This window comes from Gymnoscopelus braueri (genome assembly GCF_963280865.1).
Source record: "Gymnoscopelus braueri genome assembly, chromosome: 11".
Classification (NCBI taxonomy): Eukaryota; Metazoa; Chordata; class Actinopteri; order Myctophiformes; family Myctophidae; genus Gymnoscopelus; species Gymnoscopelus braueri.
Window position 1 is genome coordinate 15,092,714 of NC_137613.1, and position 18,149 is coordinate 15,110,862.

General features: G+C 44.3%; 1 protein-coding gene across 2 annotated transcripts in view; it reads left to right on the top strand.

Moving 5' to 3' along the window:
• rapgef5a (Rap guanine nucleotide exchange factor (GEF) 5a) overlaps positions 1 to 18,149 on the top strand; it is an 81,589-nt gene that overhangs the window by 56,920 nt on the left and 6,520 nt on the right. For both annotated transcript variants that reach the window (XM_080443029.1, XM_080443030.1), the window contains exons 12-19: positions 2,783 to 2,861; positions 3,214 to 3,358; positions 7,979 to 8,070; positions 8,575 to 8,605; positions 8,751 to 8,829; positions 9,140 to 9,289; positions 10,298 to 10,395; positions 11,147 to 11,269. In XM_080443029.1, the coding sequence (XP_080299155.1) occupies positions 2,783 to 2,861; positions 3,214 to 3,358; positions 7,979 to 8,070; positions 8,575 to 8,605; positions 8,751 to 8,829; positions 9,140 to 9,289; positions 10,298 to 10,395; positions 11,147 to 11,269 (797 nt within the window). The remainder of the gene's footprint in view (positions 1 to 2,782; positions 2,862 to 3,213; positions 3,359 to 7,978; positions 8,071 to 8,574; positions 8,606 to 8,750; positions 8,830 to 9,139; positions 9,290 to 10,297; positions 10,396 to 11,146; positions 11,270 to 18,149) is intronic.

Here is an 18,149-nt window from a genome sequence, read left to right on the forward strand (position 1 = left end):
TCCAATATTTTTGAAAATGTTTGAAAATATATATTGCAATTTTTCAAAAATGTTCAACATTTTCAACATGATTATGATGATTATGCAAAAATAATTGTGATTTTCTCAAATAATTACGATTAGGTGATTATTTAATAACTGTGACAGGCCTACCAGCGTGAAAAACAGGACTGGAGCTGAATGAGCGCAAACTTAAATAACAGGTATTTCAGACCGCTGCCATTTTTCTCCGCAACGAAAAAACTTTAATGTCAGAGCCGAAAACAGAAACGTCACTAGTATTACACTAGTACACAACAAAGTGTAGGGTTTAATGGTCCACACACACTTGGGGGGGGGGGGGTGGAGGGGTTATTTAGTGCGATTAATTTCCATGAATTTAAACTGTTGTTTGTGGCATTGTAGGCTGTAGGCAAAACACTCCATGGAGATTTTCGCATCGTTAATTTGTCGCCCCCCCCGGGCGAGTAACAACCTTAACGGTGCGAACACAGGCAGAGAGAGAGAGAGAGAGAGATGGGGAGTGGGATTAATTTTTTTATTAGCCTGGTGCATTTGAACAACGCAACAATAAGATATTTACATAAAAAAAAGCAGTGGTGGGAAAAGTACTCGCATTTCAATACTGCAATATAGAAATACTCTGTTACAAGTAAAACTCTGTAATTGAGTAAAAGTACAAAAGTATTGGCATCATAATGTACTTACAAGGTTTATTAAAATATTATACCTTGTGAGTGCCATTTTTTTTTTTTAATTTTGAACCTTTTTCAAGTAGTCACAAAATATTTTCAGTGATCACCGTCCTCACGGTGATCCCCTCATTACACACATACAGGTCTCGTACAATCGGGGGGAAAAAATTAAAAACATTCGGAAATCCATTCCATAGTTGCAGCCAGTTGAAAATAGTTAAATTAACATTGTAAAAAAAAAAAGTGCACAGGAGCCGAGATACAGGTTTTTGAAGTCATAAGTTAACCAGGAGGTGGATTGGAGTCAAAATCTTGTAGGAGTGATATTTCCTGTTGCTGTGAAGGAAAAAAAACGGTTTTGGCACTCAACGTTAGTATGGCCAAAACCGTATATATACGGTTTTGGCACCCAATGTGTTAAAGTACCAAGAGTAAAAGTACTCATTAGGCAGAATGTCCCATTTCAAGTTTTCACATTTGTACAAAATTGTACTTAAGTACAGTACTTGAGTAAATGTACTTAGTTACTTACACCACTGAAAAAAAGGTAGAGAGGTATAAACAAAGCAGGTGAGAGAAATAGGCATCACTCTGTGAGAAAGAAAGGGAAAAAAAGTCTTTCTACAGGGAAATGCGGGGCTGATGAATTATTGATGGCGAGGCGCTCCGCTCGAGTTCCTCTATAATGGATTCGCCTCGCTCTGTGGCCCCCTGGAACCATATTTGGGTCACACACGTTTTCCCAGGGAAGGTGTTTGACGCAGCACAGCCCTTGCCTGCCGACAACGGCTCATTTAGCCATGTGCCTCGGGAGCCGTTTTGTTTTCGCTTCTCACCTGCTGAGCTTGGTGCAAACACATTCACACACACACACGCACACGAGCACACACACACACACACACACACACACACACACACACACACACACAGTTTCTGAGGTTTGTAACGAGCCAAGAGTATTTCAATAAAGGAGAGATCAAGTTGATGCAAAACGAAAAGTTTCATTGAATAAAAGATAAAACATTTTGGCGATTAGACTCATCGTTAACATTTAATGTATAAGATTAGCTTTTAATAGAGAGAAGACCCCCCGCCTGGAGTCTATAGACGCTGGTGGTGAGACAGTGCAGATGAACCTCCTTCCTTCTCAACTCTAGACCAGTGGCTCTCAACCAGTGGTCCGGGGACCACCAGTGGTCCTTGAGGGACATCCAGGTGGTCCCCAGCTAAATGATGGAGAGTTGGTAACGAAATGGACTCTTGTAGATCTTTAACTCTTGAGAGCGTAAAATGAAACCAAATGAACCCGTAAGGGTCCATTTGGTTTCATTTTACGCTCTCAAGAGATAAATTATTGTTAAACATCTGCATTACTTAATTTACAAGAAGTCTACACAATTAGAGAATGTAGAATAATTATTATTTTGATCAACATTTGCCTGTTATCTCTCCTATGTTACCAACATCAACACAGCATGGAATTGTGGACAAAATCTTATCCAACGATCACAAAATATTCTACGTTTTGGGTCTGAGAGTCTCATCAAACGGTGGACCGTGGCTCTAATGCCGAATAAATAATGGACCTTGATATGAAAAGGGTTGAAAACCACTGCTCTAGACAATTGAGAAGGTGGGGTTGGTGATGGAGGCAGGTTGCTCGTCGCTTTGCTGAAAAGAGAACGATAGGTTCAGAGGCAGTGATATTTAAAGACGGAGCTCAATCGACCTGATTGGCTGACTGCAGATTGAGCTAGAAGTGCTCACATTTTGAAGCTGTGAATGAAAGGAGGTTTTCGGAGCGTACCCTGCAATAAAGATGAAAGCGTGAGAAAGAGAGAGATCTTCCTCATTGAGCTCACGCTTAGAGCTACATATGGAACATGTCTTTGTGTCCATTATAGGGACATGTAGTCTACTTTTGTTGGGGTGGATTACACACTGTAAATGGAAAAGCTTTGGTAGCCTGTTTGGCCAGCGAGGGGCCAGTTGAGTCAGTCTGGCGAATTTGTGAGTGATCCCACGTGATCAGTCTGTCACGGCCAACAACTGACAAATGTCTGATGAAGTTTCTTCTTGTCTTCCAGAGACGCTGTTGGATGACTTCCTGTTGACCTACCTGGTGTTCATGTCCACCAAAGACCTGTGTCAGGCCCTGCTGGGACAATATCCTTACTGTACAGCTAAACCTAACCTCTAAATGCCTAATCTCTAACCCCTAACCTCAATCTCTTCCTAACTGGAATCTAAAATCTTTTTTTAACCAGTTAAGCAACCATTTCTCTTGTGAGGATCAGGAAAATTCTCCTCAACAATGTATTTATAAAAACATATTCCTCACAAGTATAGTAATAGAAGTATGCACACACACACACACACACACACACACACACACACACACACACACACACACACACACACACTTGAGTATCCCACCTCGTGTGTGGTGCCCGTCCCCCCCCTTGCCCGTCCCCCAAACACCATTCACCTTGGTGTGTCTCCCTTGACTGGTCCTCACCTACAGCAGTGGCCGGTGCCGCGGCCAGGAGGAGGGCAAGGACGCCCTCTTCAGGAAGCGCAAGGTGCTGCAGCTGGTGTCCCACTGGAGCCGCCTCTACAAGGACTTCCTGCGAGAGGAGGAGCACGTCAAGAGCTTCATGAAGGTATGCCCCGCCCCCTTCACGTACATGATGTCATCTGCACCATTGGTTCTCAAACTTTTTCGTGTCAAGGACCCCCCTAATTGGCCCGGACTGTTGGCGTAACTGTCTGGGCACCTTGACAGCGTGTAGCGGGTTCGACTCCCGTCCCCGACGACTTTTGCTGCGTGTCACCCCCCCATCTCTCCCCCTGTTTCCTGTCAGTCTACTTTCCTATCAAAATAAAGGCAGAACAAGGAAAGGATAAAAGGACCCCCCTAATTGATATTTATTTGGCCGCGGACCCCCCAGCTGAAAATGTTTTGTCCCAGGACCCCACTATGAGAACCACTGATCTGCACAGTGAAATATATGAGGGTTCATTGAACTGTGACCCAGAAGGGTCCATTTTTACAACTCAAGAAGTGTTTAGCTAGGTTTCTCTTTCTCTGCGTCTTTCCCTTTCTCCCTCCATCTCTCTCTCTTCCTCTCTCTCTCTCCTCTCTGCATCTTTCTGTCTCTCTCTCCATATTTTCTCTTTGTCTCCATTACTCTCTTGGTCCATTTCTCTCTTTTTCTCTGTGTCGGTCTCTCTTCTACCTTTATCCTGATTCTACCTTTATCGCTCTGTTTCTCCTCATCTTTCTCCCACTCCCTCCTCTCTCTTGTTCAGTCTCTCTCTTCATCAGCCGTTCTCTCTCTCTCTCTGTCTCTCTCTGATGGCTCCATCATGGTTTCAGGGTGTTGTTGTCTTTTTACCTGAGATGAAACATCAGAGGAGTGTTGGGACGTAATATGTCACACTCACTTCTCTGTTTCTTACTCTCTCTCTGGCTTTGTGTGTGTGTGTGTGTGTGTGTGTGTGTGTGTGTGTGTGTGTGTGTGTGTGTGTGTGTGTGTGTGTGTGTGTGTGTGTGTGTGTGTGTGTGTGTGTGTGTGTGTGTGTGTGTGTGTGTGTGTGTGTGTGTGTGTGTGTGTGTGTGTGTGTGTGTGTGTGTGTGTGTGTGTCTCTCTCTTCCCTGAGTACCAAAGCCTATTTGTCAGCCAATGTCTCCATTAACTGCATCTCAGCCCTCCCCTCCCGCAGGGAGCTGAATGGTCTCCTCAGCAGGGAGCAGAGACAACGGGCCCAAGCGTTCAGGAACAACGCTCATATAATCCACTGTAATCGACTCTCCATAATAAGTTAGCGGGCACTATTATCAATTCAAAACAAGACATTTAGTGCTCTGTATGAATTAATCCTACGGCTGGTAAGACATGAACACCAACAAAATAGTGGGGAAAAAATACATACAATTCATACTCGGGGGCACAATTCATATTCTTATGTTCTACTGGGTGGGGGGGGGAGAAAAGACATCGTATGTTGTTGCTGTCGGGCAGAAACCTCTTATCTCCATATTCTAACTTTTTGTGTTTTTTCGTGACCTTGGTCACACATTCTTGCAGAGTTTTGTTACACGTTTTCCACAGTGAAATCCGCCATCTGTGTCATTTAAAAAAAATTTGGCTATTCAAAAATAGCAGATATTCTAGCTCATATCGCGGCACAGAGTGCCACACTATATGAGCTTGAGCTGCTATGCTGGTATTTTTTTGAAAAATCATGAAAATGTGTGCAAATCTTTGAATATATATATTTTTAAGCAAACATTTGTAACTCAAATCTTTGCTTCTGGTGGGGGTCCCTGGAACTAAATATTTTGAGATGGGGGGGTCCGCGGCCAAATACATATAATTTGGGAGGTCCTTGACATGAAAGAGTTTGAGAACCACTGATATAGAAACATACGTTTTTCAGAAACCTGTTAGGATTTAGAAGATGTTTGTAGAATCCCCCAGAAGCAGAGATTTGACTTACAAATGTTCGCTTTAAAAAAATCGATATATATATATATATATATATATATATATATGCAAACTAAAGATTTTAGCAATTTTTCTAAAGAATTGCAGATCTACAGTACATGCTCATAGCGCGTCACTCTGTGCCATGCTATGAGCTTGTTTATCTGCAATTTTTTAATAGCCAAAGAAATCTAAAAATTACACAGATCGTTGATCAGGCTGATCATTTTGACACTCTCTACCTTGGTCACACATTCTTGCAGAGTTTTGTCTCAGGTTTTCCACAGTGAAAGTACTGTATTGATGTTCGCTGTGATGAGCAAGTCAGGCTCTCTGCTGATATCATCACTGCCGCTATCATCCCTCGATGACACTGTCTGGGTGTTTAAACCTTAAATGAGGTTTGCCTCGCTCCAGTGCCGTTGGGAGTAAACCAACTCACTATCTCAAAGTCACGTACATTACACCCACGTTATCACGTGAGAGATCGCTTTTTCTTTGCTCTGTTTAAATAGCCAGAGATTTCTTGTAGACGTTTAACATTTTTGTTGATGTTTTTAGCATTTAAATGTTTAGAAGTCACCCTCCCTTTAACACATACCGATGCAGACATTATTGTGCACGTATAATGCTCGTACACACACACACACACAGACACAGACACAGACACAGACACACAGACATACACACGAAACATGTAGAAAATATAATATATATATTAGTTTTTTAAATGCGCTTCCCGATTATTTGATTAATCGAAAAAGTAATTGATAGAATAATCGCTAAGAATATAATCAATGCGTACACATACTGCATATTGTAGGCAAAAAAAACTCATACCTCCAACTTTTTATGTTTTTTCATAAATTATTGCCCTACTTTATCATACAAGAGTGTCACACAAAGGTAGTGAAAATAGCAGATCTACAAGCTCACAACGCGACACGTTGTGAGCTTGCAGACCTGCTATTTTCACAATTTTGTGCACACGTTATAGCAACACACAGCGATCACTTGTCCCTCCGTAACCCAGCAGTACGTTGCTCTGTGCAGGGTTGCCATGGAAACCAGAGTGTGAGGGTTGGCATGGGTATAATCTCAAATGGAAAAAAGTGTAGCCCAGGTGATCGTTGCCTAGCAACAGACGAGGGAGTAAGGGAGCTGAGATGGGATGGGAGCTCCACTTTGGGTCAATGACAGTGCTAAGGTTGTGTGTGTGTGTGTGTGTGTGTGTGTGTGTGTGTGTGTGTGTGTGTGTGTGTGTGTGTGTGTGTGTGTGTGTGTGTGTGTGTGTGTGTGTGTGTGTGTGTGTGTGTGTGTGTGTGTGTGTGTGTGTGTGTGTGTGTGTGTGTGTGTGTGTGTGTGTGTGTGTGTGTGTGTGTGTGTGTGTGTGCGTGCGTGTGTGTGCACAAGTTGTAAAGGGCATTAATGTTGCTCCCCAAAGCATGCTGTGGAATAAATGCTGAAATGTATGCCTTCATTATGTGTACACACACACACACACACACACACACACACACACACACACACGCAAATATAAGCTCTTTTTTATCATATTATTGCATTTTCTGAATATATTTTTAAAGCGTGGGATAGGAGGAGAAGTAAAGGGGGACTTATAATAGCTGAACTTTCACTTATTTTTATTTTGTCATATTCTATGAGCAGGTCTGTATGTATGAATGTATGTACTGTATATACTCTTGTTTATGGGGCGGCCATAGCTGAGTGGTTAGTGAGCCCGCCTAGGGAGCCAGAGGCCCTGGTTGCCCCAGGTACGATTCCAGGCCACGCCAGCATATGTGTCGATGAAATGAAATTTGTCCCTGAGCAAGACTCTTAACCCCTAATTGCTCACAGGCCCTCATTGGAAACAAGCCCGCAAGGACTTTCATGAACGTCCTGGTAAAAGGAATTATCCTTATCCTAATCACTGGAATGTTTTGTGTTTTAATTGGTGTGTCTGATAATCCCCCCCATGTGGGGATAGGTCAAGACATTGTCCTGACACGGAAATAAAATGTTCATTCATTCATGCATTCTTACACAGTACACACACACACACACACACACACACACACACACACACACACACACACACACACACACACACACACACACACACACACACACACACACACACACACGTTTGTAAGCTACACCTTCACTCTGCTACACCCCCTGTAGTATTTTGTTGTGAATGTAAGCTACCCACCACAGTGCAGTTGTCAAAACGTGGGGGTGCTTTCTATACAGAACATGGAGCAGGACAACGAATCGTGTGCTCAAAACGCGGTGTGGATTTGGAGTCCAACTCAGATCATCACACTATGACCCTTATATCTCTCATCTCTTCTGTAAAATGTGTACGCTCACTGTGTACTACAACATTAGTCATCCATATTTCTGGCAAATGTTCAAACATTTCCATACATTTTCCAAAATTGTTATATTAGTTTTACAAACGACAAAGTATATATGGCTTAACCCGTTCAATCCTGGAACGCATCTGTGTCATTTTAGATTTCTTTGGCTATTCAAAAATAGCAGACCTACAAGCTCATGCTTGAGCGCTATGAGCTTGTAGAGCTGCTATTTTTGAAAAATTACGAAATGTTTTGCGAATCTTTGAATATAAATGTTTTTAAAGCGAACATTTGTAACTCAAATCTTTGCTTCTGTGAGGTACTGTACTGTACATGGGTATCATATAGTTTCTGTCTGTTAATATCTCTCATCTGTGTGTGTGTGTGTGTGTGTGTGTGTGTGTGTGTGTGTGTGTGTCTCTCTCAGACTCTGTACAGGTGTGTGTTAGAGGACCTCTATGAGTTTCCTACGTTGGAGAAAGACCTCAAGGAATTTCAAAAGCTTCTACGCCGCAGACAGTAAGTGTGTGTTAAAATGTCATTTAGATATTATGTTATGTAGACAGATGCCAGCCAGGTTCATTTGTTGAGCTGGCATCCTAGTTTGTATAGTTTCAATGTACAGATTATTATTATATACTGTATATATTTTTATATTATACGGTTTAGACTGATGATAGGTTCTTGGTTTACCTACAGTATTACCACAGTACCACTGTATGATCCTATATTACTATGTATTTGATGTATTACCTCGTGTTTTCCTTGCTTACTGTAAGTCGCTCTGGGTTAAGAGCACCTTGTGTGTGTGTGTGTGTGTGTGTGTGTGTGTGTGTGTGTGTGTGTGTGTGTGTGTGTGTGTGTGTGTGTGTGTGTGTGTGTGTGTGTGTGTGTGTGTGTGTGTGTGTGTGTGTGTGTGTGTGTGTGTGTGTGTGTGTGTGTGTGTGTGTGTGCGCGCGTGAAGAGACATTATTTTCTCTGTGTTAGTGATTATAATCGTCTGTGTGTGTTTGTTTCTTGCAGCACAGTGGACGACTGCCCTCCAAGCCAGAAAGTAAGACAAACTGCACGAATCCATCTGTAACCCATATGTTTACTTTATAAACTGTTGCTGAATTGATTCTAGATATTAATTATTTATATATTAGATGGTATAATGCCCCCCCCCCCCTCTCTCTCTCTCTCTCTCACTCTCTCAGAGTAAGACACTGTACCAGCAGTTGAGTTTGAAGGAGAATTGCCTACAGCTACGCAGCTCACAGACTGAGAATAGAGAGGGTGATTAATGCACACACACACACACACACACACACACACACACACACACACACACACACAGACACAGACACAGACACGCACACGCACAATCGCACATACTGGATTGCAGAGAATTGCTCATAAATTGATGTCACCAACTTCACCATTGGCCAACTGGAAGTAGACTGTTGTTGTACTGGTCTCCTAGCGGCTAACAGTAGAATACTGTGGTTGTACTGGTAAACTGAAGTATAGTGATGTTATGTAAGGAGTTGTTGGAGAAAAATGACTGAGCTAAAGTTTAACTGTAATTGTTCTGTGTGTTTTCCAGTGATTTGTCGTGTGCATGTTAGTTCTGACTCGTACCTGAGCGTCCACACGTACTCCTCGCTGGAAGCACAGGAGCTGCTAAGGATTGTGGGTCTGAAGATGGACAGAGCAGAGGAGGAGATGGTGCTCGCTGTGGTTTCACACACCGGAGGTATACATACATACTGTCAAAAAATACTAATTTCTCCAGTGGTTCTCAACCTGTGGGTCAGTACCCCCAGGGGGGTCCCCGAAGTGATTTTTTTGGGGCGGTCCCCAGTTGATTTGCTTAAAGTGCAATATTGTTTTCTTACTTAACTGTAAACAATCCAACATGCAGTATAAGTGTATACAGGGCATCTGCACATTTCTAAAGTAACAATTTAAGAACTTTTAAGACTTCTTTGTACCTCTGAAATGAAAAATGTCATTGCGTCAAATGTAATCAACAAACTATACTTTAGAAATGGTCAAACATTGGCCAAAGTGTTAAATATTGCCTAAGAAAGGGGCACAACTTGTGAAAATAGCTGATTTACATGCTCACAACGCCTCAGATCAGCTATTTTCACAATATTTATCTGTGGAACCGAGTCAAACGAAATGTAATGCCTCAGTTCCTACAATTCCAAGTGCTTGTCAGGGTTTTGAGAGTCCCCAGTTCAAATATGATTTTTTGGGGCGGGTCCCCAGTTCAAATATGATTACTTTAGGGGGTCGCGGACTGACAAGGTCGAGAACCAATGAATTACTCCACTAGGCAGAACCTTTCTATGAAATGTGCACATTTTAAATTTTTGTTCCATTATGTTCTAATGTATCTATTTCATTGGTGTCTTAAGTACTTGAAAGGTTAACCCCAATGCCATAGCGTTTTGTGTTTGGCATTGAGTTTTTCGTCAATGTACATTATCAGGGACAAAAAAACATTTATGCCTTGAGAGGCCTTATGTTGATAAACTGATTTAATTATTACTTTTCTCTGACTGTTTCCCTCTTCCTTATTTCCTGTGTGTGTGTGTGTGTGTGTGTGTGTGTGTGTGTGTGTGTGTGTGTGTGTGTGTGTGTGTGTGTGTGTGTGTGTGTGTGTGTGTGTGTGTGTGTGTGTGTGTGTGTGTGTGTGTGTGTGTGTGTGTGTGTGTGTGTGTGTGTGTGTGTGTGTGTGTGCGCGCGCGCGCAGAGAGGAGGTTGTTACACTCCAGTGACTGTGTTTACTCAGAGTCGTTGACTCCCCAGGGCAGGCTGGTGGCCTGTCGCAGAGACCTCACAGAGATCATGGTACAGTACATGGAAGAGATTGTTGTTGCTCATGCAAATCGTTGCTGTCTGGGCAGAAACCTCTATAAGTCAATATTTTAACTTTTGGTGTGTTATTTTTTTCGTAAATTAACGCCCTACTCGATCATACTGCAACGTCACACCAAAAGTAGCAGAGCTCTGCGTTTTGAGCTTGTAGATCTGCTACTTTAGCTATTTTTTTATTTGAATCCTGAAAAGTATAGGCCTAACTGTTTTGGACATAATGAGGTTTCCACCTGGACAGACAAAATAGTCGTTGGTACAGGACAAACAGTAAACAGTTTCTAAGAATAAAACAAGTCCGAAAAGTGAAGAAAAGACCGCACACTCATAGCCACGATGCAGGATTTATTTAAAGAAATACCAACGTTTCAACCTGGAATAGGTCTTCTTCAGGGAACTCTCTAAGAATAAATAAAACAAGTACGCACAAACTACAGCTGCTGCTCCGAATAATTAAATGTGCAAACAAAAGTTATTATGGTGTCGAACAACAAGTTGTCTTCTTCAGGCCCCCTGAACTGTTAGGGAAGTTTTTTTGGGGGGGAAATGTCTGAATTTTGTTAAACTTGTTTTGGGGAAAGTAAAACAATACAGCAATGCATTGATACTTAAAAATAAGAAAATGTACTATTTAATTGAGTATACTTATGTTCAATCACCACTGGAATTAATGTGTCTATTTATTGTGTGTGTGTGTGTGTGTGTGTGTGTGTGCGTGTGTGTGCAGCCTCCTCTCACAGACAGTGCAGAGCTGTGCAGGAGGACGGTGCGTTTGCTGGGGATGAACACCTGGGACGTGGCGGCCGCCCTCACACTGCTGGACTGGAGCCTGTTCAACTCCATACATGAGGTACTGTACACACACACACACACACACACACACACACACACACACACACACACACACACACACACACACACACACACACACACACACTCAAACAAACACAGTCGTTACAGGTCAATCCAGAACATCACTCAAATAGAGGTAGCTGCAATCAATCGATGGATAAATGGATGGAACCTCCCTTTATTCCAATCTATGGACACATTGTTTTTCTGAGCTCAGCGTGTGCTTTGAATTGGTTAGCGCCACGTTTTTAGAAGCCCTAGCAGTGCGATGAGGTGCTGAGCATTTACTTTGCGCTTGCAATGTTTTTCTCTGCTTGCTGAGAGCTGAAAATATTTTCAACTCAGGCGTTTGGAAGCATTTTTAGGCAAAGCGCCTTGGCGTTTTCAGGCGGGGGGAGAAAGCCTCAGTGGACACGGCCCCTTAGAGACGTACTCTCTCACACTCCTGGACTGGAGCCTCTTCAACTCCGTCTACGAGGCACACATTTAACATCTTTATTTGCGTTCACGTTCAACGAGAAATTCTAGAACGCAAACAATAGCAGATGCACAAACTTGAGAAACGAGTGTTTCAGGATACAGATCACGGATACAAGAAGCATCGTCTCCTCCATCTCGTTACAGGTCCATCCAGAACATCACTCAAATATGTATTGTGAAATGCCAGACCACTTATCAACCTGACAGGAATCTAATACTCACGCTGCGATACAAGCACTTAATATCCTTACTGTAGATAGTTGCAATCAATCTACGGATTAGATCGCAACACAAGACTTACGTATACACATTAGAATACATAGAGACGCAAGCAAGCACGCACACGCACACACACACACACACACACACACACACACACACACACACACACACACACACACACACACACACACATACAGTACATAGAGACATACAGTACACGCACATACGCTCATACAATACACACACACACACACACACACACACACACACACACACACACACACGTACTGCACACATACAATACATAGACGTACACACACACACACACACACACACACACACACACACACACACACACACACACACATACAATACATAGACAATACATAGACATACACACACATACACACACATACACACACACACATACAATACATAGAGAAGTGCACTCACATACATAAATACAGTACAGTACAGATACACACACACATAAAAATGAATAATAAGTTGATGGATAAGACACGAATACACTCACAAACACAAGATGACTTTGCACACACATTATGCACATACAGACAAACACGCACACTGGCCCACACACACACACACACGTAATGATTAATTTATATCTGTTGTATGGAAATGGCAAGAACATAAACATGAAACATTTATTATGTTGTTAACTGGAGGGCTGGAGATGCAGAAAGCCCTCTGCACAAAGCAAAATGCTCAGTGTCCATTTAACCACTTTTAAACTGCCGTTATAGCCCAAAATATAAGATAAGATGTTGTTTAGTGCATCCACTTAAAATCATATACTGTAGCAGCATCAACAAAGAAATACAGATGCAGCATCATTATGCCATAAACTGTTAGGTCCGTCATAGTCTGTCGTCAAATAAAAACATCCATAATTCATACATACAATAAGAATTTAGACCACCAGAACACGTACATCCACTACATATTGCACTTTTAAAAAAAATACAGCTGGTGAAATGGCTATTTTGTAGATCAGCTATTTTTGCTTTGCGACATTGTAGTACACTAAGGTATAGAATAGTAGCCTGGCATTGCCAGACTGATCACGGGGGTTCTACTTCATTCCTACTGACCGCCAGAGGCAGTGTTTTCAACACCTGGATATCCATCACGCGCTCGCGTATGGGTCGAATATTAATACCAACAAAGTCACTCGTGACCTGTGTGCACGCACGCCACCTATATAGGGGCGGGGCACACAGCGTTCATCCTTTTTCATCTTTTCGCCTCCAAAGCGTAGGTCGATACTTGCAGCTGCGCGTGAAGTTTCGTAAACCAACACGGTTGGGGCTACGGACTACGGTCCGTCCTCCAGAGACTGCGTAGCCTGCTACCATGGAATTACGTTACCCCGTTTATAGGGGCTGTCGGAAAGGAACAAGGAAGGAAAAAAAAAAAGTGCGACGGTGAATGGAGTTAGCGGTTGCTTGCTAGCATTGGAGCTAACGACAATAACACCGTGAGCTTTCCCCGCACCACCGTTGTGTTGAACTATGGAGCCATAGCTGTACATTGGCGACGGTGAGTGCATGTATTGTGCTGTTTACAGACAAATAAAGTAAAAGAGGGGAAAGTATTCAGCGTTGAGAATGTATCCCATTCTGCCGCTTTGAGCATATCCGACGTGCTTCACTGGCCGTCGCTCTCTCACTTGTAAACAAACACTAGCCGTGTTGCGCACGGCTGAAGTGATTGAGATCCAACGTCCCATAGCTGAAGGGATGGGACCTTCTGATTGGTGTAGAGTCGGTTGAGCCGACGTTTCAGACTGAACCTTCAAAATAAAATGACCGAAAATGTCACTGCAGTGCGCCTGTAATGTGTCTCATAGAAGGTGTTCTTTCGCCTCGAGGAGACGACCAAAGCGTTAATGAGCGCAGTGGCAGAGAACTGGGCTCCATTAAAGTACAAATACCTCGAAATTGTACTTAAGTACAGTACTGAGTACATGTACTTAGTTACTTTACACCACTGTATGAGCGCTTCTGTGAAGGTTTTTGCTGGAAGTGGTTCTCACTCTGACGCAGACATTCTATCTACCAGACAGGTGGCGCTTGTTAGCTTGATTGCTATCCAATGGCTCAGTCAGTACACTGTCTACCTGCAAGTCTGTAGGTCCCTGGTTCAAACCCCAATTTAACCAGTCCAAATATAATTTAGCTGCAGCTAATAAAGGACATCCATAGTGGGCTTCACTCTGTCGTTATTGGACGATATGTGTACCTGTTACTACATGTACTTGGTGCCGCGCTATGAGCTTGTAGATCTGCTATTTTTGAATAGCCCAAAGTGTAAAATAATGCTTTTTAGCATCCATAGGGTGCTTCACTCTGTCGTTATTGGACGATATACTGTGTACCTATTACTACATGTACTTGGTGCCGCGCTATGAGCTTGTAGATCTGCTATTTTTGAATAGCCCAAAGTGTAGAATAATGCTTTTTAGCATCCATAGTGTGCTTCACTCTGTCGTTATGGGACGATATACTGTGTACCTATTACTGCATGTACTTGGTGCTATGTTCAGAGAGTAACACACTACCAAGCTGATGTGTGCTACATGTCCCAGCTCCTGAGCGCCAGAACACATGTCAAGTGGTAGAACGCTGCTCAGGAGTAGCCTACTGACTTAAGCAGCATATTTTGCCCGTGACATACAGGGATATGCCAATACTGCCACTGTGGGTGCTTAACCTCACAGTTTGAGTGTGTATCATAGCTTGAGTGTGACTCGCTGCTGCTATTCAGGTTAAACTGCTTTGCGCTTGGTAGTAAAATGGAACTATAATACTGGTATGGTTCAAGTGTGTCTTGCTTGCCATCACTTGGTTATCATACTGTGGGTACTTGACACATGACTTGACACTGTGGCTTGAGTGGTTCTTGCTCCTTGCTACGACGAAGTTACATATTAGTAACATTGTACTCTGTGTACTGATAATCAATAAGCTTTGTTTATTGGCAATGGATCCCCATTAGCTGCGGCAAAAGGGAAACCAGCAGCTATTCTTCCTGGGGTCCAAGACGACATTAATTAACATTACTGTTAATTGTGTTAATTGTGTCCAAGACGCAATACATTAACAAGTACATATGTACTTGACGCTGTAGCTTGAACAATTCTCGTGCTTTTGCTACGGCTACGTCATCAGTAGTATTGAGTGTCTCACTCTGTTGCTGTTGCCCATGGATTATTGCAACAATTGCTGGTCCCAGAAGGGAAGGTCCATTACTTGTGCCGGTCATGTCCTGACTATGGTGCCTGACACAGACTATGGCTGTGAATGTATTGGCTCTAATTGCAGCAGCATACTGCTGGCAGAAAGGTCGACTGGGTTGGCCGTGGTTGTGGCTGATTTGCCTCCCACAGGGATGCTAGCATTGAGCCCTCAGGATGCTTTCTCAGCTAGAGGAATTGTCAGGATGACGAACTCTGGGTCACTGAATTGAAAGCAGTACATGGAAGTACAAATTCACAATACAAGGTCTACTAAATTGGAAAACTCATTAAGCACTGAGCTTGTTTAAGATGAGATCCCCATGCACACAGATCATGATGAGGCTGGACAGGAAAAAAAAGACACAAGGAATAACGACTGACAGTCATGTTATACCAGCTGCATGCTGTATTTTGCATTTGTAAGCGCCACTGCGGTGTGCCCCCCAATGGAATATACCCCTAGCATTGGGAGTGTCTCGCTCCGCTGCTGCTTGTCACTGGACGAAAGAAGGGAAAAGGATCAGCGATATAGCGTTGAGAGTGCATCTCGCTCTGCCGCTTTTGAGGGACCACGCCACTGCGGCGTGCGCCCACTGGAATATACCGCTAGCATTGGGAGTGTGTCTCGCTCCGCTGCTGCTGGTAGCTCCACTACTGCTTGTCAATGGACGACAGAAGGGAAAAGGATTAGCGTTGAGAGTGCATCTCGCTCTGCCGCTTTGAGAAATCATGGCGGGCGGCCCACCGCCATATAGCGTAAGCATTAGGAGTGTGTCTCGCTCCGCTACTGCTTGTCGCTGGACGAAAGGAGTGGAAAGTATTAGCGTTGAGAGTGTCTCGCTCTGCCGCTTTTGGAGGTACCACGCCACTGCGGCGTGCGCCCACTGGAATATACCGCTGGCATTGGGAGTATGTCTTGCTCCGCTGCTGCTGGTCGCTGGCCAGAGGAAAAGGAAAGGAACCACGTGCGGCCCACCGTAACGTAGCTTCAGCATAGTACGTGTCCCACTCCGCTATTGCTTGTCGCTGGACGAAAGGAAAAAGGGGTCAGCGTTGAGAATGTATCCCATTCTGCCGCTTGGAGGAACCATGTGCGGACCACCGCAACATAGCTTCAGCATAGTAAGTGTGTCCCACTCCGCTACTGCTTGTCGCTGGACGAAAGCGTTGAGAGTACATAGCCCAGCTGGCCATATAACGGCTTGGCCTAGCCCTAGATGGATGCGTCCAACAACTATCGTCATTGTACACCCTTGGTGCCGTACATCATGAGATTTGGCATGTGGGCCAGTTCCAGAACCTCTTACCAAGGACTTGTCAGCCATGGGGAGTACAGCCCAATATGGCTAGACCTAAGGCTGGTGGTTGATGCCAACATTGCTTACTTTACTTACATTACCTTACTGTAAGTCGATCCGGATTAAGAGCGCCTGCTAAACGCCTAAACGGTAAACTGTGAGCATTGCTTCTCTGGTGGTGTCACTAGATGAAGCTGTCGAGCTGGATGACCGTTGCTCATGGCCACAGTGTTAGTCTCTGATCTGCTAGAGCCATGCCACAGCGGCTGGAATGTGACGTATTGGACATTCCCTTGGCTACCTCGCCCTGGCCCTCCGGCATGCGAGTGTTGATGCGCAGACACAGCGCCTATCCAGCGCCTATCCAGCGCCTATCCAGCGCCTATACAGCGCCTATCACTCTAGGCGTTTGCTTGCATGATTGGAGAATTGGCACTGTCTACTTTGGTAGTGAGCCAGAGCCTCTGGGTGTCCCGGGTTCGACGCCAGGCCAGAAGTGGGTCAATGTGTGCCCCTGTCTGAGCCCTTAATTGCCCCATGAGCGCCGGAGAATGGCTGCTCACGGCTCCTAGTAGTTCTAGGATGGGTAAATAAATACAGCGGACAAATGTCACGCATGTTCAAATGTGCATATATATTTTGTGGCTTGGGCTTCGAACCCCAAGACTGCAACAGAATGGTGTGGGTCTCCAGCCAGTGTCGCTAATGCACTGGACCTGCGTGCAGTGCACCTGGCCCTCAGGATGTTTATGCCGTGTTCAATAACACAATTTGTCAACAGTCTGCCTTCTGGGGCGCTTGACCCAGTCAGTCTCTGCAGGAGGCTTGGAAGCTCCTTTCGTGGACCTTGCCTCATCTTGCGAATTTCATAGCAATGCGCTTGTTGGGTGTACAGTCCAGGCTGCGGACATGGTTCCCACTGGAAGCCTCTTGGATCCGATAGCAGTTCGGATCACAGGCATAGCTATGGCAGAGCGGTAGTACCGTTAGCCTTGAGGGCATAACGCGTTGTTGACTGTAGGTCTCCCTTCCGGGACAGACCAGTCCGTTAGGGCAAGATGCTCTGGCCTACTGCAGCTTCTCAATGAAGTGCCTTGGCCTCTCCACAGAGACAAGATCTCCTGTCACAGTTAGGGGGGGAGGTGCATGTGGCATCCTCACTCCTAACCTTCGGCGGCGTCATTGACCACTGAAATTCAAAACTATTGTCCGAAAATTACTGGATTTTTGTGCATCGTACACCAGGGCGTTGCACGCCAGCGAGTGTAGACTGTGCTCTAGTAGGGACACGGGCCACTGCATAGGTTGGAGCGTTGCTCTGTGCTTATGCTGCCCTAGATATCTGCGGATGATGGTGGATAGAGGGTTCAGCCTCTCTACCATTGAGATGCTCTCCGCGTGTGGCCCCCACAGGTTGCATGGGTGCCTTCATGATGCTTGCCTGTGGTATTGGAAGCTTTGTCCCCAGCCAGTACATCGGGCTGCTCTCAGATGACTATCTGCTAGTATTCTTTGTCCTCACTGCAAAAGTGAGTAGATGGGCTTCATGCCCTGGCCATTGCCAGAGACTGTTAAAGTGGGATTCCGATGGGTCTGGGTTTACCATATGGCCGACC